We start from the raw sequence: 26,376 nt of genomic DNA, 5'->3' as shown, positions 1-26,376 counted from the left end.
GTATAGCATGCTGGTATTCCTATCCTGATAAAGTGCTTCTAGTGTTGTAGACATGACCTATGTTTAGTTTTCTCTCTTCTGTTTGTGATGGGAATTTTCCTTGAGTAGGAACTGTAAGCTTTAGACCAACTGTAGTAAAACATATATGCTGACAAATTTTGCAGAGGAGGCTGGAACTGTTTCTATTATTTTTTCCCTGTTTAGTTATTTATGCTATGCTTATCACTGTAATAACTGCCAATCTTACACATACACCTCTACCCTGATATAACGCTGTCCTCCGGAGCCAAAAAATCTTACCGCGTTATAGGTGAAACCGCGTTATATCGAACTTGCTTTGATCCCCTGGAGGCTCAGCCCCACCTCCCTGGAGCGCTGCTTTACCGCATTATATCCAAAATCGTGTTATATCGGGGTAGAGGTGTACCATAAGTTGAACTCAATTTCAATTAAATTTCCTAAAAAAATGCTTGTATATATGAGAATTAATTCTGCCATATAATCCACACAGTTGAACATTGCTATATTTATTTGTTGAATACCTAACAGTGGGCATGAACCAAAGTCCGCTGAAGTCAATAGAAGTCTTTCTACTGACTTCAGTGGGCATAGGATCAGATCCAGTGTGCTCAGCACTGTATAGGCCATGGACTAGACAAGGTCTTTTTTGAAGTGCATACAGTCTAAATCAACAAGCAATATACAACTAGTCAAACACATAGAGCACTGCATGACCAAGAGATAAACCTCAAAGTTTCTGTTTGGTCCTACTTACACCCATCTCAGAGCTGGATAAACTTGAAATGCAAGGTTTTCTGATATTGCTTGATGAATATATTTTAAAAACTTTTTGCATTAATTCTAGAAAGCCAATAAAGTAGATAATACTCTGCTTTTAAGTATGGCTCCGAAACACAACAAATAGGTCTGGTTTCTTGTAGTGCTTATTTCTCACCAAAATAACCATTTGGCTTACAACTTCTTCTGCGGAGATAGAAGAAGGTTGCTCACACTGACAACCTTTTGTTTTGGGTCTTCAAAGATGCTTGCTAAGTGTAAAAAAATTCCCCATATAGAGTTAACACTCTGTCTGCAATCAGAATCAGATTGGAAGTTTTAGCAATCCTGGGACTTTGAGAGGACATCATGTTAGACAGAGTTAGGGGGCAGTACATTCTGAGCCAAAAACTTCCAGTTGTTGACAGCCTTAGAACAGAACTTCTGTGGATGCTGAGGAAAAATCGGCTTGTGCCACAATGTATGCTATCCTTTTTAAATTTCCCAATATGGAACTAGGGAGGGTTGCACAATTCACTGCTTTTATGGGCCAAGCTCATTGCATACACCAGGGGCTCCTTGTATTTCTCCCTTACCTCCCACAAGCACCCCTGTATGCCTACTTCCCACCCCCTCTATTTCAAGGACTTCCTGGAATTGCACCCCTCATCATGCCAGGGGCTCTGTGTCCCCCCTCCCCTAATACTCTTCTCCCCTGATTCCAGGGTTCTCAAATCTCTCCCCTATGCCTGGGCTCTGTGTACTTCCCTCATTCATCCTTTCTTCCCATTCTTATTTCTTTTCTGTCGGGGAAATAAGTCATTGAGGATGTTATATGCTGTGTTGTTGTAGCTGTGTTGGTTCCAGAGAGACAAGGTGGGTAACATAATCTTTTATTTGACCAACTTCTGTTGGTGAGAGAGACAAGCTTTGGAGCATACATAGAGTTCTTCTTCAGAGTGTTAACATTTTACTGTCAATTGAGATGAAAGGCAGAGTTGTTGTTATGATAGAAGGTCTTAATGGCTCCATCAACCAATTTGTTGATATATAGACCGTTGCAGACCTGATTACAACTGATGGTCTGCTAACCAGATGCTAGGGGCTCTGTGCATCCAGTTTTCTGATTTTCACCAAAATCAATAGGGTCCTGCCAACTGATGACTAGAACATTACCTGAAATGTTGGTATTGATTGGATGCAGCATTCAAAAGTGATTGTGTTACAGACAAACAGAAAAATGCCATCAAGTTGAGTGGGAGATCTGCCAAATTAAGGTTTCTGTGTTGCTAACAGGAAAAAAAAGTTTGCTCATTATATAGCTGAATAGACCATGTCTTTTGGAAGTAACACTGCAGATTACGTTAGGTTTTCTTATTATGATGTTTCAACTCCTGGTACGCCTGTTTCTTTAGAATAAAGTTGTCTTAGCTGTTTGCCAATGTAATTTGCTGTCACTTGCCATATGCTCCCTGATTAATTCCGTAAGGGCTGTCAGCCTTAGATAATTTAATTTTCTGTGCTTTAAAATGACATTCATTATCAGGACATGAAAAATTCAAATGATTAACTGCAAATTATGACTAATAAAGTGTCTATTTTTTGTTTCTAGAGAAAAGCAGAAAGCTGAAGTCAAGGACAGGAAAGTATTAGAAATTTTGCAAGTCAAAGACAGCAAAATACAGGCACTGGAACAGGTTAGTATGTTTTAAGTAAGTACATGAGGAATATAGTTGTTATAACTTACTTCTAATCAGTATTATTTGATTTGCTAATGTGTTAAAGTAGATATTTTAGATCACTGTGCTCTAAATGTAGGTTTAGATCCTAGGGGCCTCAGAGAAGATTTCTTCTTCATATGTAAGACAACAGTTGAGCTCAGATGAGGTGCTTGAACTAATAATCCTTTGGCTTAAATGGGTAGAGGGGTGGACAAGATCTTTTCAGAGAAAGGTTGTCAGTTCTAATTCTTGCTTCCCATACTAGTCTGCCAAAGCCTGAATTTGTTGACCTTCAAGTCAATGTGGAAAGCTCATCTTTTTTCTTCCAGTCTTTTTCTGGTAAAATAGACTGTGGGAAATTCTGGTTTGGGAAGGTTTTGAGATGTTTCCTTATTTTTGACAATTGTCTTTTTTTTTTAAATTATATTTGCTGGGATAGCTCACATTTTCAAATAAATTGGAAGGATAAATGTGCATTAGCTTATATTTGTGGGAGACTGTACCAGACCTAAATGTAATACCACTTGTGTATTCTAGTGATAATAGTGTTTAGTAATATTTAGCAGCCTAAATCAAATGCTAGGATAAAAGAATAATGATAAAACATACTGGGCATAAACCATTCATGTTGTCACTTACATTCTTCACAATTGAATGTTTTAAATCAATAAAGAGAAAGGAAAACTGTAAGTGTTGAACAAAATCTTTTGTTAAAACTGAGGAACCATAACAAAGTTGAAGCTATTTTATTTATTTTGATAACTTTTAAGTGCATAGTCAAAACCCTAAGCACTGTCATAAAACTTAAGATACAATAATAATAAAATCCAAAATTAGATATTAAAAAAGTCTTGCAATAACATCTACAAAATGTAAGAGGACAAAACAGTTCCCTCTTAACCAATCACTCCATAACTCTCAACTCACTACCTTCTCAAAATTCCAGGGGAAAAACAGGCCTTGCAACATATCCTGAAGATTAATAAGAAAAGACTTTTTGAAATCCAGGAAGGATGGGATCTTGCTTTTAAATGAAAGGGACATTACTTTGCGCCTCTGTTGATTGCAGCTCTGATGATATCATAATGGGAGATAAATAGTCTCTCAGGGTGTCTTTACATTAGCAAAAGTTGGACCCATAATTTGCAGTTTCTTTAGTGGTAGTAAAGGTGGATAGCCCATTGCAGACAGGGCTCTAGAAATGTTACCAACCTGTTGTCTACTCCTGTCAGATTAGTTTCTGCCCCTTCTTCCACTCTGGCCAGCAATGATGGCTGGCTGCTGACCAGACTTTATGCTCCCCACCATCTCTGAGAGACATTATTTCCTGGAGCTCACCCTGGGGTTAATATGGCTGTGTACCACTTCATACTCAGGACCTTAATGGCACCATCTAGCACTTGATAATAGCTAGCTCATATAGTGCTTCTGTGCATGCTATTATTAAACTATTATGTACTGATGTAGTACAACCAGCTGATATGTTTGCTTTGTCTTTGTAGACAGTATAGAAAATATCCATATAAAAAGCACAAAAGGGCAAGAGCAAAAGCAATAAGTATTATAAGCACATTGAAATATAACTTAAAGTACACAATGGACTCGTTGGAGTTTGTTTAATTAATGAATATTTAATTATTTGTGACTGTGACGGGTGCACCAGGTCCTTTGAGGGCCCCTGCTTGAGGTCTCGCGGTCCTACCATATCCTGCCTCAGAAAAAGAGCAGTGAAGGTGGGTCCTCCAGGTCTGTCTATAAAAGGCTGCAGAGAAGCAGCCATTCAGAATGCAGCAGGCTCTGTTAAAAGGAGCTGCCAGGCCTGAGCAGATCATTTCCTGGCTCGGATCTCAAGAATAAGGAAGGGTGCTCCTTGCTGGAGCTCAAGGGAGAACCAGAAGATGGGTTCTGGTGGCATTGGTATTAGGTGAGGAAGAAGAAGAGTTAACAACTTCAGCCTTGGCGTAAGGGTGAAGAGGAAGGGCTTACATGGGAAGTAGCCCAGGGAATAGCAGCAGCAGCTATTAAAGGAAGCAACATGTGTCAGTTATTTATAGGGTCCCTGAGTTGGGACCTGAAGTAATGGGCGGGCCCAGGTCAACCCCCCCCCCCCCCCCCGGCCACTGGGGAAGTGGCCTAAGCTCCAACGAGGGGATAAGACTGCATTAAAAGCAACAGGCCCAGGGATGGGGCTGAAGACCCTGAAAAGGACCAACCATTTGTTGAACTTTGTTACCCCAAAAGAGGGCTGAACTTGAAGGAGTGACCTGGCTGGAGAGCTGGGGCAATAAGAACTGATAAAATCAAAGTGTCTCCAGGGAGAAAGCCCTGGGGGCACTGCTGTGTACCAGGGTAAGCACGGACTTAAAGCTAGCCCAGAGAGGGCTGAGAACTGAGCCCAGAGACAGGGCTACAGACTTTAACAAGGCCATAGAGACAGGTCCTTTTGGACCTTTTACCCCAGAAGGGGTTCATCCATCTATTAACTGAGTGACTTAACCAGAGGGCTGAAACACTGAATATCCACCTGATGAGGGCAACAGCCAACAGGTGGCACTGGAAGCAGAGAAAGGGACGAGTACAGGACTGCACCCAGCCAACAGTAGGTGCTCACGAGAGGTGAGTGCGCACCATCTCAGCGACTGTTTATAATTAGTGCTTTAATTGGTGCATTTTCTCCTTTCTATTCTTGCACATTTCTCAGGTGTTTAATAGAACTAGTGTTCCTAATGTACTCCCCCCCCATTGTAACATGGTGCTGCAGGGCCCTCTTGGCTCCTGCCCCTGTTGGGCTGATAAAGTCACTCGGAGACCCTGGGTTCAGTAACCACTGGTGCAGTTTATTTACAGGTTGTGCTCCCATGACCTATTCACCATATAAGTAGCCCTTTACTGTCTGCTGGAGGGGAGAGCTACCTCCCTGCTTCCACTCCCTGCCTTTTCCCTTTCTTCCTGCTCTCCTCCCCCCCCCCCCCCACGGCTTTCTTCCCCTGAGGCTTTTATGCAGCCCTAGGCTAATCAGGCTGGCACCTGTTTCCCCTTTGCCAATCAGGTGCAGGTTTCTCTAGGCAGCTCCAACCTACCTCCCTTAATTGGAGCTGGCATGACAGAGGGCTGGCTCAGGTGTTCCAGCTCAGCACCATGTCACAAGCATTTAATGAATCATGGAATAATACATCAGTGTTAGAAACAGAATTTTCTATATTTTTCTCAAAATAAACTCAATGTAAAATCCAGGTAGATAATGTAAAACTTTCACCATAAAAGACTCTCAAATGGTCATAATATAACTGAGGGAAAACGTCTGCTTCCTCATGTAATAGCTGTTGTGATACGTATTTTGTTCACTAGATTAGGTCTGTGCAGTGATTTGCAAAGAGTGTGGAATAATGTTAAGGAGGACTTTATGATTCAGTCATTGCTATAATGAAAGTTATTTTAAAATGGGAGTAAAAGAATATGTTTATGAGGGGGCACACCCTCACTCTGGTGGAGAAGAAACCCTGACCCATCCAACCCCCCCCCCCCGCTCCTTGTCTCCTGACCGCCCACTCCCGAGACCCCCCCCAACCCTAACCGGCCCCCCAGGATCCCACCCCCATCCAACCCTCCCTGTCCCCTGACTGCCCCAACCCCTATCCACACGCCCGCCCCCGACAGGCTCCCATGCCTATTCAACTGCCCCCTGCTCCCTGTCCCCTGACTGCCCCCCGGAACTCCCTGCCCCTTATCCAACCCCCCAGCCCCGGCCCCCTTACCATGCCGCTCAGAGCAGCATGTCTGGCAGCCACGCCGCCTGGATGGAGCCAGACATGCTGCTGCGCTGCGCTGCGCTGCCCTGCAGGAGCGTGCAGCCCCGCTGGCCAGAGCGCTGCCCGCGCGGCAGCATAACTGCAGGGAAGGGGGAACAGCAGGGGCTAGCCTTCCCGGCCAGGAGCTCAGGGGCCGGGCAGGATGGTCCCATGGGCCGGATGTGGCCCACAGGCCGTAGTTTGCCCACCTCTGTACTAGGGAGTCACTCCAACATTCCTCTTTAAGGGAAATAGTTGGAGCTTCCTCCTGACCCCACGGAAAAGGAACATTACAGGTTCCGATGGTACCAACAAGATTTTCTAGTTCATCTCTCAATGAATCAGTCACTCTGGCATCTCTGTTCCCTCCAGACAACTGTAATCGGTTCCAAGAATTATTGCATGGAGTGGCAGAGGAGCACCAGATCTCCCTAAAGGATATACTGCAAACTGGATTTGGCTGGCTAGTACTTCCAGTTAATGAAGCTATTCTGGATCTGCTGGAGCAGTCTGGCATACAATAACCACATACGTTCCTACCCCCAAGAAGGCAGAAAAACGCTTTTTTGTTCCAGCCAAGAAAACAGAATTTCTCTTTACCCATACTCCACCTAAATCTCTAGCTGTACAGGTTACCACAGAGACAACATCCAAAATCCACTTGTTCTGACAAGGAGGGTAAATATCTAGACTTGTTGGGAAGAAAGGTCTTCACATCCATTACCCTTCAGTTCAGAATAGCGAACTATCCAGTGCTGTTGGCTAAAGAGGGCTATCTGAACTATTCCAAGTTCACAGACTTTGTAGACAAGCTGCCACAGCAAGACAGAACTCAGTTCCAAGCTCTTATTGAAGTAGGTAAACTGATGGCCAGAACTGCACTTCAATCAGCAGCTGATGCAGCAGACACATCATCCATGTCAATGGCAACTGCCATGGTAATGTGCCATGTGTCTTGGCTACAAGTGTTGGGATTTCCCAGAGGGGGTCTAAAATACCATGGAGGCCTTGCCCTTCAATGAAGCCCACCATTTCAGTGAAAAGACATGAGCGCTTACTACTCTGAAGAATTCCAGGGCCACCTCCACTCCCTGAGAATAGATACACAATCACCAGGGCTCAGTTTGTAATGAAAGAGGTGCCAGGGCTCAAGCAATTAGGTGTTTGGGCTCAGGCAACTTTTCTACTTCCTTTCACCCAGAGGTGCCGGGGCAATGAACTGCCAAGCCTAGAGGTGCTGGGTCTCAGCCCTGGCACAAATTAAGCACTGACCATCACCAAAAAGAAAATATCACAGGCAACCCTACAAACCTAGATTAGTGACTCAACAGTTTTATCATCAGTGATCTTGCACTCCTCCTTGTAAGAGACAAAGGGTAGAGAAGCTTTATTTCCCTGCACCTCCCACATTTCAGCACCAGCTCAACCCCATCCCCCAGCTAAAAGACATTTTTGATGGGAGTTTGACAGCTGCAAACTGTAAAGTATGCCACCATTATCCAACCCCCACATATCCTTTGGGGGGATGTTTAGCACTCTTTTTCCATAACTGGAGTTTTATAACAATAGATAAATGGGTATTAGACATCACTCAATCTAACTACGCAATCGAGTTTAGTTCCCTGCCTCCTCCAAAACCTACTTTACCCCCCCCCCCCAAAAAAAAGTGTTCTGGGCCTTCATAGTAGAATCACTATTTAATCCTTGTGGGCTCAGGTGTCTTATATGGAGTATCTTTGTTCTTAAAGCAGTAGTTTTGTCTCATACAGTCATTGCATCTCTAGTGGCCCATCTTACACAAAGGTTGGAGAAGATAGGATCTTGTATGCTAAAAATTCCTTCCAATACTATTGTTGAATTTCCACCTTCGTCAGTATATTGATCAATAGTTTTCCTTCATGCTGCTTCCCCAGTCTTAGGAAGGTGAGGCATGGCTTGAATTCTATCTTAAAGGTGAACTGCAAGCAGAAAAAAATGTGTGTGCGTGCTGTCTTTTACTATTTTTTTTGTTCTGTAAAGATGAGCTTACTGAGGTTTTTTTTAAAGTTGTTTATTAGAAATGTTCATTGTAAAAAAACAAAACAAAAACAAATTAAAAAAACCTTCTCAATTGATATACACCATAAAGGTACTTTAAAGGAAGGGCATAGACACACTTCTTATTTTGCTTTCCAGTTGAACCTAAAATATCTCCTTTCTTGTTATTGTGGACAAACCTGATTAGTAATCATGCCATAGTTTTGGGGAGTTTGGGGGGATTTCTGAAGAACAGCCATATTGATCGTACCTGCACACTTTTATCAAACTGTGTTATGTTACTGATCCAAATTTCTCTCCACTTGATTGCAGAAATGCCTTATGGTCAAACATACCTCCAAGTGTCTTTTTTTTTTTTTTTTCCCCCTCAAGAAAAAGGATGTGATACCTTGGTAAAAAGGATCAGCTACTTTCCTACCACAAACTGTTGTTCTTTTGAAGGCTGCATCCTGCACAAATCTATCTCCAACTTCCCTTTTCCCTTCAGGTGTTGTCTCTTAGAAATGTCATTAAGAATTTGACAAAACTGAACTGATAGTTTATTATGTCAAGTATCGGGGGTATGTGTGTGCATATCCCATTATGCATTTGGGATTAATAACAGGAATTATTGCTATATGTTGAGGGTTCATCAGTTGGAAGCAGCAGAGGAGGAGAAAGACCTGTATGTATTAGTTAGTTGATCACAGGATACCTGAGCGCCACCAATGTAGCGCAGCTGTGAAAAAGGCAAGTCAGATGCTAGGATGTATTCCAGTAGAGTTAGGGAATTATTAATGCCATTGTACAAGGCACTGGTAAGACTTCATCTGAATACTAGATACAGTTCTGGTCACCCATGCTCAGATGATGAAGAGTGACTAATTCAGACTGGAATAGGTATAGAGAAGGGCTACTAGTATGATCAGGTGAATAGAAAGTCTCCTCTTATAAAATAGGCTAAGAGAGGTTGGCTTGTTTAGCCTAACAAAACAAAGGCTGAGAGGGGTTATGATTACCCTTCAGTATATTCAAAGAGCAAAGACCTGCTTGGAGAAGAGCTATTTAAGCTAAAGGACAACGTTGGCACATGTCTCTAAACTGAATAAATTTAGGCTGGAAATTAGAAGAAGTTTTCTAACCTTCTAAGGAGTGAGGTTCTGGAACAGCCTTTTAGTGGGAGGAGTTGGGGCAGAAAACTTACCTAGTTTTACGATGGAGCTTGATACATTTATGAATGGGATTGTATTATGGAGTTGCATGTGATAGCAGAGGACTGGATTCGATAACCCAGAAGGTCCCTTCTAGTCCTGTGTCCCTAAGTGGCCACTTCTGCTACCTCCAGTGGATGCTCATTAGAAACACTGTGACACAAGAGTGTAGTTCTATTTAGAATATTCGCTTCAGAGGACAATAGGAGAGCAATAATTCTCCCTTTCTGCAACTCATGTGCTGGTCTCTCAATAAATTGAATTAAAATATGTTCACTTGTTTTTCTTAGAAGATGGAAATTAAAATTGAATAAAAGTAGCATTAAACCTTTTCCCTCTCTTTTATAATATTATTTAATTAGCTTTCAATTTTGATCTGAAGAGACTAAAGCTAATCTTTTTGTCCTAGACCTTGTAACATTTCAAAACCTTATCAACCAATTATACTCCAGAGGGGTTAAAATAGTACTAGCTTGCCTAATTATCTGCACTTGAAAATCTTCAGCTTGCTGTGAAAATCTATATTAAAGCTGCTTTAATGGGTCCAATTGAAAGAAACATAATTCTACCTTCAAGCATTAATTAACATTAATAAATTTCATTCTTAATTTTTACCTTCTCTGTTTATTGAATTTATTTTTCTTTGTAACAAAATACTTGATTAAATTGAGAGATGTATACAAAAGTGATATTTGTGGTTTTAACATTTTATTTCATATAGAGTGGAATCTTAATTATTCAAATGTAATGGGGGACATGATGGATCAATGAGAGTCACTAGTAGTGAGAGTCTACAGATCTTCCAATGCTTCAGGAAAAAGTTTCTCATTCACAGCTTGTAAACTCTGCAAGCTTATCTGTTTAAGAATATTAATACATATATTTTTCTACATAAAAATCTTTGTGCCTGCTATTCGTAGAATACTTATCAGGAGGAGATGATGCAGGAAATCTAGTTCCTCTTGGCAAAGAGAGCCAATGGGCTCATACCACTGGGAGAGAGGGATTTATTCTAAGTACAGTAAGAGCTTTGTTATTCAGCATGCTGGGGGCACAGGGATGCTGGTAAGTCAAAAATTACGTTTAATTAAGAGGGAGGGAGTTTGGGTGCGGGAGGGGGCTCTGTTGGGGTGTGGGAGGGAGTGCAGGGCATGGGCTCTGAGAAGGAGTTTGGGTGTGGGATGGGGCTCGGGGCAGGGGGTTGGGGTCCGGGAGGGGTTTTGGGATGCTGGGTCCGGGTGGTGCTCACCTCAGGTGGCTCCCCGCAAGTGGCCACATGTCCAGAGAGAAGCAGCCAGGCGGCTCTGCATGCTGCCTCTGCCCACAGGCGCTGTCCCCACAGGTCCCATTGGCTGAGGTCAATGCTTCTAGGCAGAGGTGTGGCCAGGAGGCTCTGCGTGCTGCCTCCGCCTGCAGAGGCCACCCTTGCAGCTCCCATTGGCCGGGGACCGCGGCCAATGGGAGCTGCAGACCCAGCACTCTGGGTGGGGCAGGGGCAGCACATGGAGCCCCGTGGCCGTTCCTCCACCTAGGAGCATTGACTGTGGCCAGTGGGAGCTGCAGGGAGTATGCCTGCAGGAGGATGCAGTGCGCAGCGCCACCTGGCTGCACCTCTCCAGACTTGTCGCCGCTTGCAGGGAGCCGCCCAAGGTGAGCAGTGCCTGGATCCAAATCCCGAAACTCCTCCGTGCCCCACCCCCCCTGCCCCGAGCCCCCTTCCACACCCAAACTGCCTCCCAGAGCCCGTGCCCTGCACCCCATTTTGAAATGCTGGTTTATAGAACTATCCAGTTTGTAAAGTGCTGTATAACACAGCTTTTCCTGTACTACTCGATAGTTAAGAAGATTTGATGGATCTAGCTTATCCAGAGTCTCAGAACAGTGAATCTGTACTTGTTCAAGATAAAATCTAATATAGTCATGCTGAGAACCATCATACATCTACCAGAGGAATGTATCTGTTCATGATCTCCAAAGCATGAAGATGTGTAAATGTGTGTAGGGATACATCCAGTATTTAGGAAGAATCTCAGATTTGTTATGGAGATACAGCACTACTCATTTCATGTTTTGCCTTTGGGGCTGCTGTTGGAGAGCTGCATGTTTTCATGAAATGCTTGTCAGTAGTTGCTGGACAGGCTGAGAGGCCAATGTGTGACACTTCTTGGACAGATGGCTGATCAAAGACACCATATTGGTTCATACTTAAAAATTAATCTGTAACTCCACTGAAGTTGCTAGAGAGCATGATAGTTATAGACTCAATGAGCTCAATCTATTTTGCTTAACAAAGAAAAGGTTAAAGTGGTGCCTTGATCATAGTTTAAAAGAACCTACATGGGGAACAAATATTCAATAATGGGCTCTTCAGTCTAGCAGACAAAGGCATAACAAGATCTTCACACTGGAAATAAGGCATACATTTTTAAAAGTGAGGGTAATTAACCTTTAAAACAATTTAGCAAGGGTTGTGGTGTATTCTACATTTCTGGCCATTTTTAAACCAAGATTGGATTTGTTTTTAGAAGATATGCTCTAGTTCAAAAGGAATTTTGGGGGGGAAGTTCTGTGGCCTGTGTTGTGGAGGAGGTCAGAGTAGATGATCACAATGGCCCCTTCTGGCCTTTGAATCTATGAAAAACTACCCGAAGTCATAACTTCTTTCCAGCAGACAATAGGAATATGCTGCAGTCTCGTTAAATGGCTCAATTCAGGTGGCATATTATGCAGATGCCACTAAATTAATTAGGTTAGTCAACTCCAGAGAAGACTGTGAGAAACTTTAGAGGGACCTAATCAAGTTAGATGAATGGACAATACATCTGATGAATGCAAAGTAATATACATTGGAGGGAAAATTTTTCTGTATTCAGACTTTTACATGGTTCTAAATTAGCTGTATCAACTTAGGAAAAGGACCTGGGCATCATTGTGGACAGTTCACACAGTTCGCCTGTGGTCAAAAAAGCAAACAAAATATTTGGATAAAGTATAATACAGGAACTATCATAATGCCATTATAAATCAATAGCTTCCATAGTTGAGAGTGCTGTTTTTCTGGTCCCTCATCTCAAAAGGACATTGTAGAATTAGATGTGTTTCAGAGAAAGGCAATGGAAATTATTAGAAGAATGGAAAAACTTTCATGAAGAAATAGTAATGACCAGGATTGTTTACTATAGAAAGAAGATGAATAAGAAGAGCCATGATACAAGCATATACAATAATGAGTGGTATAGAGAAGACAGATCAAGAGCTTCTTTTCTCTGTGCCTCATAACACCTGGACAAGGTTCTTTCAATGAAATTAAAAGCAAATTCAGAACTGCTAAAAGGAAATAATTTTTCACACGATGTATAGTTTAACTGGATCCCAAATGCCAAGAATATTGTGGAGGCCAAAAAATTAGCAAGATTAAAAAAGGAATTGAATATTTATATGGATAAAAAGAATATCCAGAGTTCTAAATCTTAGTGCAAAAATTAAATAAAGTAAAAAAAGGCTTGTTAGAGATGCAAAACCTCATGCTTCGGGGTTTAAGCCAGTCTCTAATTATTAAACAATAAGATGAAACTTTCATGGGGACAGATTATCCCACATCTCCTAACTGCCAGGTTTTTACCTTCTTCTGAAGCAACTGGTGCTAGCCACCATCAGAGACAGAATACTGAATTAGAGAGGATAAACTAGAAGGACCTCTGTTCCAATGCAGGATGGCAATTCCTATTCTGCCTCAGGAAAGGGTCTAAGACATCACCAATGTAATGAAGAGGATTTTTCACAGGCAGAGGGTGACAGCTCAGACTATGCTATGAATCTCGAATCTGAGGTGTGCAACTTATTTATAAAACCCATGGTACATTTCTACTTGAGACCACCTCAGTGGACCCTGCAATCCTAGTAGAAGCAACCAAGAGAACAGTTCTCATGTTGTATCCAGGTAACGGATGACCTCCTGGCTTACAGGCAGGGTAGTGAAAAAATGCAATTAGGAATGAACTTCTGAACACCTTAATTGATCACAGAAGTATCCAAAGATGGGAAGCCCATCCAGAGGGACTGTCTAAGAAACTTTGATCTCTCCAGGAATAAAAGCTGCACATAAATATTCCGGAGATGCGGACAGTCCTTAATGCTTGAAGGAATTTCAGAGATCTAGTATTCCAAAAAGTGATCCTAGTGCAAACAGAGAATCAGGCCACCATATTTTACACAAAGAAGCAGGGAGGAACTAGGTTGCACATCCTGTGTTGGGAAGCCCTGCAGATGTGGGATTAATTCTGTCTCAGGAGATACCCCTTGTCATGTGTTTAACAGGGGAGGTAGACAGGGCTGGCCTTACCATGAGGCAAACTGAGGCGGCCGCCTCAGGTGCCAGATTGGACGGGGGGGGGACGGGACCTCTAGGACCCAGAGTGTAGAAGTTGTGTCTGCTGCTGGTGCATATGTATTCTCTTTGCTCTAGATGCACAGAGATGGCGGAGTGCTGTGCTGGAGGAAGGAGGGCACAAGAGACATAACAGGCAGGCAGGAGAAAAGGTGAGAGGGAATAACAGAAAGCAGCAGGAGCTGCAGGAAGAGAGAGGAGAAGGAGCCTCTTATGTACCTCTCTAGCACCCCCAGGAGCCTGGACTGATTAACACCAGCTTCTCAGGGAGCTTCCTGTTTCCTGCTGCTTCCCTGAACACACTTGAGGAGAACGGGCAGTCAACTGAAGTAGTAGGAGCCAGTTAGGCCCTTAAGACGTTGATATCTTCCCTCACTCAGGCCCTGCTACCAGCCTGCTTATTTGTCCCCTTCAATTGAGTGTTGAGAGCCACTATAGCTGGCACAGAACAGCAGTCATAAGTGAAAGAAGAAAACGCCCTTCTGGGGTGGCATTCAGAAAAAGAAAGAAAGAAAGCAAAGGAAGCTTTTCTACCTAGGCAGGAAGGAGTTCTCCTGAGATACATAGACACAAATGTTCACGGTGAGCCTTCCGGCCCCAGTGAGGATGTGAGTGGTGAGGAGATGACCTGCACTCTGACTAACTGGAAGATCAGGCAAGAAAAGTGTAGATCAGAGAAGAGTGTGGTGGAGGTGCAAGAAACAGCTGCTGCTAAGTTTAGTTCCTTAAGTCTAGATGATCCAGGACTGTAGACCCACTTGAGCAGTAGCCTGAGGGACTTCCTTGTACTGCATGGGCCACAGCAAGTGAAAAAATTCATGTTCCCCAAAGACAATGAAAATAGAAGTTTCCATTCAACACATTACTGGTGTGAAATCCCCAATGGTGACAAAGTGGAGAGGCCATGGCTTATGTACTCAAAAACCCAGAATGCTGCATACTGTTTTTGTTGCAAACTCTTCCAGTCTAATGTTCCAGCCACATTAGGTTCTACAGGAACAAAGGACTGGAAAAATCTGGCTAGAAATCTGGCATGCCATGAGAAGGCAGCAAATCACCAGAGAGCATTCTATAGGTGGAAAGAGTTTGAGATGAGACTAAGGTTAAAGGCCACCATAGATGATCAGCATCAAGAGAAGATTGCATCAGAGGGTATGTCTACACTACGGGATTAATCCGAATTTACAGAATTCGAATTTTGGAAACAGATTGTATAAAGTCGAATGTATGCGGCCACACTAAGCACATTAATTCGGCAGTGTGCGTCCATGTACCGGGGCTAGCGTCGATTTCCAGAGCGTTGCACTGTGGGTAGTTATCCCATAGCTATCCCATAGTTCCCGCAGTCTCCCCCGCCCATTGGAATTCTGGTTGAGATCCCAGTGCCTGATGGGGTAAAAACCATTGTCGCAGGTGGTTCTGGGTACAGCCTCACCCCTCCCTCCATGAAAGCAACGGCAGACAACCGTTTCGCGCCTTTTTTCCTGGGTGAACACTGCAGACGCCATACCACGGCAAGCATGGAAGCCCGCTCAGCTCAAGACAGCAGCCATGAACATTGTAAACACCTCGCGCATTCTCGTCCAGTTTATGCTGAACCAGGACCAGAAAAACGAGGCGAGGAGGAGGCAGCGACGGCAGTGCAGCGACAAGAGTGATGAGGACATGGACATGGACACAGAATTCTCTCAAACCGCGGGCCCTGGTGCTTTGGAGATCATGTTGTTAATGGGGCCCTCAGTGGTGAAAGAACAGGTTAAGGACTATTTAGAAAAGCTGAACATGTACAAGTCCATGGGGCGGGATCTAATGCATTCGAGGGTGCTGAGAGAGTTGGCTGATGTGATTGCAGAGCCATTGGCCATTATCTTTGAAAACTCGTGGCAATCAGGGGAGGTCTGGGATGACTGAAAAAAGGCAAATATAGTGCCCATCTTTTAAAAAGGGAAGAAGGAGAATCCGGGGAACTACAGACCGGTCAGCCTCACCTCAGTCTCTGGAAAAATCATGGAGCAGATCCTCAAGGAATCCATTTTGAAGCACTTGAGGAGAGGAAGGTGATCAGGAACAGTCAACATGGATTCATGAAGGGCAAGTCATGCCTGACCAACCTGATGGTCTTCTAAGATGAGATAACTGGCTCTGTGGATATGGGGAAAGCGATGGACGTGATATATCTTGACTTTAGCAAACCTTTTGATACGGTCTTCCACAGTATCTTGCCAGCAAGTTAAAAAAGTATGGATTGGATGAATGGACTATATGGTGGATAGAAAGCTGGCTAGCTCATCAGGCTCAATGGGTAGTGATCAACGGCTTGATGTCTAATTGACAGCTCGTATCAAGTGGAGTGCCCCAGGGGTCGGTCCTGGGGCCAGTTTTGTTCAACCTCTTCCTTAATGATCTGGATGATGGGATGGATTTGCACCTTCAGCAAGTTTGCGGATGACACTAAGCTGCGGGGAGAGGTAGATACACTGGAGGGTAGGGATAGGGTCCAGAGTGACCTAGACAAATTGGAGGATTGGGCCAAAAGAAATCTGATGAAGTACAACAAGGACAAGTGAAGAGTTCTGCACTTAGGACAGAAGAATCCTATGCACTGCTACAGACTGGGGACCGACTGGCTAAGCGGCAGTTCTGCAGAAAAGGACCTGGGGATTACAATGGACGAGATGCTGGATATGAGTCAACAGTGTGTCCTTGTTGCCAAGAAGGCTAATGGAATATTGGGCTGCATTAGTAGGAGCATTACCAGCAGATTGAGGGAAGTGATTTTTCCCCTCTATTCGGCACTGGTGAGGCCACATCTGGAGTATTGCATCCAGTTTTGTTCCCCCCACTACAGAAGAGATATGGACAAATTGGAGAGAGTCCAGCGGAGGTCAAGGAAAATGATTCGGGGGCTGGGGCATATGACTTCCGAGGAGAGGCTGAGGGAACTGGGCTTGTTTAGTCTGCAGAGGAGAAGAGTGAGAGGGGATTTAATAGCAACTTCAACTACCTGAAGGGGGGTTCCAAAGAGGATGGAGCTAGGCTGTTCTCAGTGGTGGCAGATGACAGAACAAGAAGCAATGGTCTCAAGTTGCAGTGGGGGAGGTCTAGATTGGATATTAGGAAAAAACTATTTCACTAGGAGGGTGGTGAAGCACTGGAATGGGTTACCTAGGGAAGTGGTGGAATCTCCATCCTTGGAGGTTTTTAAGGCCCGGCTTGACAAAGCCCTGGCTGGGATGATTTAGTTGGGATTGGTCCTGCTTTGAGTAGGGGTTTGGACTAGATGACCTCCTGAGGTCTTTTCCAACCCTAATCTTCTATGATGCATATGATCCAAGGCAAAATGGTTTCCTCTGCCTGCATCAGGGATGTTTCCATCACAGAGAGTGACAAGATCCTCACTCTGTACATTTAGAAAATAATATTATTTGGATTTGTCTTTTAAAAGGGAATCCTGTTTTAGTGTCTCGTTGTAACACCTAGTTTTTTATGCAAGGTAGCATGGACTAGTGGAAAGAGCACTGGGCTGGGAGCCAGGGAACTTGGCTTCTGTTCCTGTCTCTGTTACTGACCTGCTGTGTTACCTTAGGGAAGTCATTGCCCATCTCTGTGCCTCAATTTCACTTCACACTGTTTGACTGTCTTGACTATTTAGATTAAAAGCTCTTTGGGGCAGGGACTGTGTTTTACTATGTGTTTGTACAGTGTCTAACATGAAAGGGACCAGATCTTGCTTGAGGCATCTAAGCACTACTGCAATACAAGTAGTTAATAATAATGGTTCTGAGGCAGAAGATGTTGAATTCTCCTGGGCACCCTTTGAGTTCTTATTTCTTCCAGGATGTTTCTTATTTAAATTGGCCCATTTTATTTGAAGGTTTCTTCTTTACTTGCATCTTTAGGTTACCTTGTGTTTATATCTAAGGTTGCTAGGAGGTAATTTTTACCTCTCAATTATTAATACAAATAGACAAACAAAAAAATTCCATTCATGTTGGTATTGGCCTTATTGCTGCTGCTTGTTGAAGTTTCATTCTTATTCTTTTTCTTTGGGACACCCCTCAAGCTACTTACTCTCTGGGACTCCTAGCAAAATGCACTGGGGGAAAACAAACCCTATAGTTGTATGAACAAAAACAAAACAAAAAACCTCCCCCCTCTTGTTTTCCCCCCTGTGTTTATTGCACTTTAGAACTACCAATGCTACATAAATCTTTACTGCCTAAGGGCTATATTGCGGAAGAGAGGAATTTAAAGGGAAAATATAGAGTACTAGTAATATTTGTTACTTTAATGCAACATTTTAATCAGTTGTAGATCATTCAGTCTTCATTTTTTTACTTTTTTCAGTTTTACATGGATTTTCTAGATTCCCTTTGGGAAGAGTCTAGTTCTAGGAGATATGTGTGTGATTCTGTTTGTATACAGACTTAATAAATCTAGGGTTGTCAGGACAGATCTCCATAGATGATTCTCTGAGACAGGTGAAATTGATGGTCTTTTAATTTAGGTACTGTGTGGAGTTAGAAATATTGCATAACCTCTGTTGGACTCCATTGCAGTTGCATGTAATACATTTGAGAAATTCAAATTTGTAGTGGAGATGTGATGATAATGTTCAATGCAAAACGTTCATAATTATGGGAGAAAAAATTGCTATCAAAAGAAAACGTTTGCACTACCACCAACACAGGATACTTGTATGTATTAATATTTCAATGAGACAACTGAGTATACTGAGGCAATTGGAAAATTGTATATGTAACCTTCAGTAGCAGAATGGATATACTTAATTTCTAGATCAGCTTCATATGAGAGGGCAATGTACAGATTGGACAGTATAGCAAATGACTTCCATAACATAACGTTTTATGAATTATTTACATCACTTCTATGCACCCTACATCCTGAAATAATTAAAGAATCTAATGAAAAGTCACGTGAAAGAGAGCAGATATCTTTTGATTTGTTCTTTTGTTTGATTCATTTTTTTTCTTTTTTCTTTGTATGGAGAGAGGGAGGGATATATGTGTGTGAGAGAGAGAGACTGGAAATGTTATTAAATATGTATATGTACATTTGAGTTTCATATAAGAAATTTGCATAAAATCAGTAATACAATTAGAAAAATCACTGTGTAGGAGAACAGACGAATATAACTAAGAAGTATTATTGGTGTATTTTTTTTGTTCGCTTCCATTTATTTTTATTTTGTACTGGAAAAAACTTTAAATATAAGTTGGAGAAAAAGTCCACTCTTACTCTTCTATTTTTTTGTCACTTGAAAAAGTTGGAAAAAAGTAAAAAATATCGGAGAGGGGCAAAATATGTTCTCAAACTTTCACTTTTTTCTACTGGAAAAGTGTGTAAGTATTGAAATACAATATATAACACACACACAGAGAGAGCAAGAGCTACTTGCATATTTAAACTCTTAAAAATCTTTTGAGTTGAATAAAATCAAAACTAAAATTTTGATTTGCTCCAAAATGAATTATTCATTTTGTTAGACATTTTCTGTGGAAATATAAAATTTTTTAATGAAACTTTTTGAATAGAATTTTTTCCATCTCTGATTACTTTCATTGTGCTGCTCTGAAAACATGTAACTGCAACTTACAACTTTTTGGTGGCAGGAAGGAGACAGTGGGATATCTGGGTAGGGAACTGTTGGACTTTTTGGTATCTGTGAAGGCATAGGAGGTGTTTTTTGGTTGTGGTACCCAGGAGGCAGTTGAGCACTTTGGTGCTGGAGATGGGATGCATCTTCCCTTTCCACTACAAGGGGTGGAGATTACTTCAATTTTGGAGTAATTGAGGTTTTGAATTCCTCATTTCTCATTCCAGCAACTTTTGACAGCAGTTAGCTAGGCCACTGCAACCCTAGCTCATTATCGGCAACAGTGATGGATAAATATGTGAGCTATATTACTAAAATGATTCTTAGGGATATAGTTGTCATTTGATTTGCCATCATTAACCCCTACAATTAACATCTCTTGAGATGAAAAGGAGTAGTTCTGCTTCTCTCAGAGCTATAATTTCTGATGTTCTGCAGACTCGGAGACACTACAGCATCAGTGACTTTCTGTTCAGATTTAAAAATTGAGTTTATAGACATCGGGGCAGAGACAATTAGATTTTTGGAAAACAGTTATACTACTTTTTAAAAAAATGTACAGTTGCGTGGCATTTTGCATGTTTCTTTGTGATGGCTAAAAATTATTTCATTTAAGGGTAAGCGTTCAGAGATGGTAACTACAGTAGAATCTGTTTTGGTAAGTTTCATTAAGATCAAACAGTCCACTTCTCCTGATGCTAATGTGCTAATTTATGTACTGTCATGTTTGAAGACTGACTCCTAACATCAAAGAATTAAGTTATCTGCTCCCACCTCCTTCCTCCTAAGTACTGGTACATTGCATTAAATTCATAGTGGATGAAAATGCAAATTAATTTAAACACCTGTAGTTTGTTTCTTTGTTAACATTAAATATTTACAGAGAATTATGATAACCTACAGCACCGTAGGGCTTGTTGAGCTGTGTTCTCTCACAGCTAATAGAAAATGAAATTTAAGATAGAAAGTAATTTTCGAAATATGTTTCATACCTCGTTTTGTTAAACTGCAAGTTAACATGACATTTTCCTGCCTTTACTGGTTGATTTAACAGAATCTAAACAGTAGTAGTACTTCCCAGTAAATAATTTGGCATTATCAAGGAAGAAATCAATACTGTATTGCATTTAGCTAAAAATTTGCCCTGTGAAAAGAAAACTAGAATGAATTGTGGGACAAATGTGCTCTCAGACATTGGACAAATTGCTCGACCAGGTAAGAATATATTCCTTCTTTGTTTGCACACTTGTCTGGAGGATTCTCAAGTCATACTGTATATAAAGCTACCCCTTTGATTCTCCTCAGCTAAACTAAACAGTGGTAACAGATTCCTTTTGGTTTTGGTTGGAGAAAATCCATTTCTAGACCACCCAGTTAGCTGCCTTTGGAATTTAGACCACATGTAAACCTTCAGGAATTTTCCTAGGTCTTGTTGCTTTTTTCTTTCCAATTCTTGAGGGGCAAACTGTCCAAATCTTAATGGACATTTTTTCTGTTATGTTGTATTTGAACAAGCGAGAGTTGAGTTAATGCGAAGTGTCTGTTGCAAAGTGATTCTTCGGTGGAAATAGTCATTCCTGGCATCTCCACAATCACAATTTACATTGTAGGAGTGGATGAAATCTGCGTAATTGTTCTCACCTATGGAATGCTATGAAGAGATCTGAAACAGAAGATTAAGCTATGTCTCTTCAACTGTTGTGGTGTTCAGCTGTGTGTATCTCTTTGCTACTTTCCTCATGGATCTGTAGCAGAGCAGGTCAATCTTTAAAGAACATTGCCAGCATTTTCTGTTCTACGAAATTAGCCTTTTCCCCCACCCTTTTCTTATACAAAGTTATTCACAGGGAGAAGAAATAAAATGCAAAACCAGCCACACAGGCAAAGACAGTTGTTCATTTACTTAATTTTGTGTGTGTTAGCAACTCTTTATTGAACCCTTTCCAGATTGGGTTCCTATTTCCACCTTGCTCTGGTTCCTGAGTAATGTTCCCTCTACCTTTTTCCTTGTGGTGTGTGAAATGAGCAGATGTGAGAATGCAAAAAGGAAAAGAGTATACAAAGCAATGTCAAGGTAGAGAACTCCTTGAAGTCTACTAGGGACTTTTGCATTTAGATATAATTTACCAGGGACGCACTTAAGTGCTGCTGGGATAGGTGCTATAGAGAACCCTCAGTTAAATAGATATGCCTGTTGCTAAAGAATGAGACATAGGTCTTGTCTACACTGGCAAGTTTCTGCGCAGTAAAGCAGCGTTCTGCGCTGTAACTCCCGAGGTGTACACACTGCCAAGCCACTCAGTGCGCAGAAACTGCGCAGTTGCTGCGCTGTAAAAAATCCACCCTGATGAGAGGCGTAGAGCTTTCTGCACTAGAGGTACAGCACCGCGGTGCCAATCTAGACACCCTGGTCGATTACAGCATTGCGATTGGCCTCTGGGAGGTGTCCCACAGTGCCTGTTCTTGCCTTTCTGGTCATCAATTTGAACTCTACTGCTCTGCCCTCAGGTGACCAACCATCATCCCCACCCCGTAAATTCCTTTGGAATTCTGAAAGTCCCCTTCCTGTTTGCTCGGTGACGCGTGCAGTGGTCTCAGTGCATCTTTCCGGGTGGCCGTGCCTGCTTCACGCACCAGGCGATTCCCCACTTGGAGCAGTGTCGAGCTGCTGGACCTCATCAGCATTTGGGGAGAGGAGGCTGTCCAGTCCCAGCTGCACTCCAGCTGTGGGCATTATGATACCTACGGACAGATCTCACAATGCATGACAGAAAGTGGCCATGACCGGGACACACTGCAGTGGAGGGTCAAAGTGAAGGAGCTGCGGAACGCCCACCACAAGGCGTGGGAGGCAAACCGCTGCTCCGGTGCTGCACCCACGAGCTGCCAGTTCTACAAAGAGCTGGATGCGATACTCGGTGGTGACCCCACCTCCACTGCGAAGGCCACTGTGGATACTTCGGTGGCTCGCGTGCCAGTCAAGAGTGGACCGAGCCAGGAGGAGGAAATCTTGGACGAGGATGTGGAGGGGGACCCAGAGGCAGAATCCTAATCGGAGGTCAGAGATGCAGTCAGCCAGGAGCTCTTTTCTACCCTGGAGGGGGCTAGCCAGTCCCAGCTGTCGGAGCTTGGCGAAGCGCAAACAGGAGAGGGAGGCCCCTGGTAAGTCACTTTGATTATGGTAATTGCTGAAGTGAATTGTTGGGGGCAGGAAGTTTGCAGAAAGCAGGCTTGTGTCTGTATGATGCGTGTACCACCACATGCCCAGTCTGAGCGGCGGAACAGAGTGTTGATTGACTCTTTCACTTCACAAGAATCTGCCACAGATCTCCAGGAAACTCTCATTGAGATGCTGGGCAATCCACTACCGCAGGTCCTTTGGCAGAGCTGCTTTGTTTCTTACCCTATTAAGAGTAATTTTCCCGCACCACTCTGCTGTCACAGCGGGGGAAGGGGGATGGATGGACGACCATTGCTGCACACAGGCGAGCTGCATAAGGGCCAGGGTGGAAGCCACAGTCTTGGAGAAGACCCTTCCTTGATTCCCTGCTCACCCTCAGCAGTGAGATATCTTCCATAATAAACACAGCCTGTGGAAAATGTGGGGACAGGAATGATTATCAGGCCCGCCTACAGTGCTGGCTCACCCCAAGAGCCACGTGCCCAGTGTACAGTAGTGTCCGGGAACACTGATTTCCCCTGCCCCTGCAGCTACTCACCATTTTGGGGGTCTTGTAGCTCAGGTGTGCTTGCCTGGGGTCAGCCAGTTAGTGACAGGTATGTGAATAGTGGCTGTGCTTTAAGTCACTGAATCAGTGGTCTGTGTGTTGCAAACGATACTACTTCTGTAAAATGTTGCCTTTTGGCTTCACAGGGATGACCTTGGGAGCCCAGCCTCCCTCTTTGTTATCACCGGGTGCACGGCTGCGCAGAATTCGAAAGCAGCCACAAAGAATTAAGGAGGACTTTCTGCGTGAGGTTATGATGCACTCTGCGGCCGAAAAAAAGGAATTGAAGGAGTGGTGGGACAGAGAAAAGGAGGACTGAAAGGAGAACGTGGCAAGCCAGAATGAAGCCACGGAGCGGCTTTTAAAGGTTATGGAATGCCAAGCGGACACGCTCCAGGCTATACTAGCACTGGAAACTGAGCAGCCCTGCGCCTGCCCTCCCCTGCAGCCGCTGTTGCAAAACTCTTTCCCATGCTCCTCCCAGACACTGCCAACGCACTCTTATCAACCTCCTGGTTCCAGTCTGTACCCGCGGTATTCCACTCCTCCCTTGTCTCAATCCAGCCCTGCAGACTCCCAGTACCCACTGCACTCAACACCCGTCCCTCTGCAGTTTAGCCCTGCTGAAGTACAGTATCCGCTGCACTGTACTCCAGAGGAGAAGGTTGGATATGATACCCGGACATACACAAATCTTTAAGCATCCTGGGACCCCACCTCCTCCTGGGACCTTTCCTTCCCACATCCCCCTCAGTGCTGATGTGTTTTTTTGTTTGTCTCTCTCCTCTGGTTGTTGTTGTTTTTTAATAAAAGAATTGTGTTGGTCTATTAATTGAAAGCAAACAGAGCCCTGCAGAGCAACAGGAAATTATCTGAAACCTTCCTATTGCATCATCTGCACTAATCACAATCACCTCCTACCATTACATGCACTGCACTCCTGAGCATTGCAACAAATATTAGTGGCTTTCAGCTTCAAATTGCTGCCTCAAGACATCCCTGATCCTTATGGCCCCGCACTGCGCCCCTCTAATAACCCTGGTCTCTGGCTGTTCAAATTCAGCCTCCAGGCGCTGAGCCTCCGCGATCTAGCCCTGAGGGAAGCTTTCACCCTTCCCTTCACAAATATTATGGAGCATACAGCACGCGGCTATAAGCATAGGAATATTGTCATTGGCCAGGTCCAGCTTCCCATATAGGCATCGCCAGCGGGCCTTTAAATGGCCAAAACCACACTGTGGTCAGCACCTCCGTGAATGCCACAAGCAATGTTGTGTCATAGTTACTACGCATGGCGAGATCAATATCTCACTCCTCTTGCCTTTGTAGTTTAATGAATAACTCCATTGCCGTTTGTGACATGTTAGTCAGAGCAAGTAGCATACTGGTCAACAGTTAGGGATCCATTCCTGCAGCCCAAAGAAGCAGAGTACTCAATACACAAACCATTGAAAGATGGCGCCAAATGTGGACGGAAGCACTGGGATTGCTGGGATGCAAAGCAATGCATCACAGGGCATTGGGACAGGACCCAGGATGTCCCGCGACCCGCTCCGCCTTCCCACAACTCTTAGCGGCAGAAGAAGAAGAGGTGCTCTGTGGGATAGCTGCCCAGAGTGCACCGCTCCGAATACCGCCGCAAGTGTGAACACATTATTGTGCAGGCAGCTGACAGTGTGAACACAACAGCGGTTTCCCTTCTCTGAGCAGTGCTGTAACTGCTGGCGCTATAACTCTGCCAGTGTAGACATATGCTTAGTGATTGGTATTATACGGTTGCATCTCAGCTGAGTGGTTGATTTCAGAGTCAGTTTCTGTTGTTGGAGAGGAATTGTTGTCATGGAGTCTTGTCTGGTGTAATTTTATTTACGTGCTGTACGTGTTTTTATTTATATATGTGAGGTCTTACTCTTAAACCAAGAAAGGAGTTGCCAGTTTGTTTGGGTCCAGGTCATTCACCTAGATAAGCTAGCAGGAACAGCTGTCTGTCTTTTAGTTGCTATGCCTCCAGATCTCCATCCATCCTCCCAACTGTCACAGAACCTTCTCCTGGCTAAGTTATCACTTTCCAATCAGAACCAGAAGAACAGCATCAGATTTGCTCCCTGCTCCCTCACTTTCTGCTGCTGACCTGTTAGAGCAGGGATTCTCAAATTTCATTGCACCACAACCCCCTTCTGACAACAAAAATTACTACACAACCCCAGGAGTGGGGATTGAATCCTGAGCCTGCCTGAGACCCACTGCTCTGGGCGGGGGCAAAGCCAAAGCCCGAGCCTCACCACCCTGGATGGGTAGGGGGCAAAGCCCAAGGGCTTCAGCCCCAGGCAGGGGGCCTGTAATCTGAGCCCTTGGGCTTTAGCTTCAGCCCTGCTTGGTGGAGCTCAGGCTTCAGACCCGGGCCCCCAGCCCTGGGGACCCCATTAAAATGGGTTCGCAACCCACTTTGGGGTCCCGACCCACAGTTTGAGAACTGCTGTGTTAGAATAACAAAAACAGTCAGTAACTAAATGGAACATAGATTACACACTTGAACACTGGATGCAGCTAGAGTTCCTCTGGTTTGAACAATTCTCCTGGTTTCTCAGAGATTGCTGACTTTTAAAACATGGAACACAGAATCAATAGAATCATTCAAAATCTTGGAAATTTTCAAGGGTCCTCACGGTGTGTAGAATTTATGTACATGAGTGTGTAACAGGCAGCAATCTGCCAGAGAGAGGACTTGCAGGAGCCTCTTATTATGTTCTCTAAGGAATGAAGAAAAGACTGGTGATCTTCATGATTCTAGTGGCGTCACCCTCTCTGTAGATACTGCTATAGCATCCCTGCCAGAGATTTGTTCCTCTGACTCCTAACAATATTTCTGAAGAACGAATGTTTTTTCTTTGGAATATATAAGATTGCATCTGTTGCCTAGTAGCCTCTCAAAATACAAAAGGGAGAAGAGCCCTGACGCCCACAACAAGGTCTCTTCACCTTTCTCTCTCTTATTTCAAATGAACACTGTATTGTACTGTCAATGTATTTTTCAGGAACAAAATATAAACATTTCCAGGAAAGGATACTTAATATTTTTTTCCCCTCAAATTCTGTTGCCTTTCTCCCTGGTATGAGAAACCCTTTTATTT

At 43.5% G+C, this 26,376-nt stretch overlaps 1 protein-coding gene across 1 annotated transcript in view; it reads left to right on the top strand.

The window, feature by feature from the left end:
• CNTLN (centlein) overlaps positions 1 to 26,376 on the top strand; it is a 279,922-nt gene that overhangs the window by 45,919 nt on the left and 207,627 nt on the right. The window contains exon 3 of the mRNA XM_065406475.1: positions 2,390 to 2,474. Coding sequence (XP_065262547.1) covers positions 2,390 to 2,474 — 85 coding nt within the window. The remainder of the gene's footprint in view (positions 1 to 2,389; positions 2,475 to 26,376) is intronic.

The sequence above is a fragment of the Emys orbicularis genome, chromosome 6 (assembly GCF_028017835.1).
Source record: "Emys orbicularis isolate rEmyOrb1 chromosome 6, rEmyOrb1.hap1, whole genome shotgun sequence".
Lineage (NCBI taxonomy): Eukaryota > Metazoa > Chordata > Testudines > Emydidae > Emys > Emys orbicularis.
Note: the sequence above shows the minus strand (reverse complement) of the source record. Positions and strands in the feature narration are given on the sequence as shown.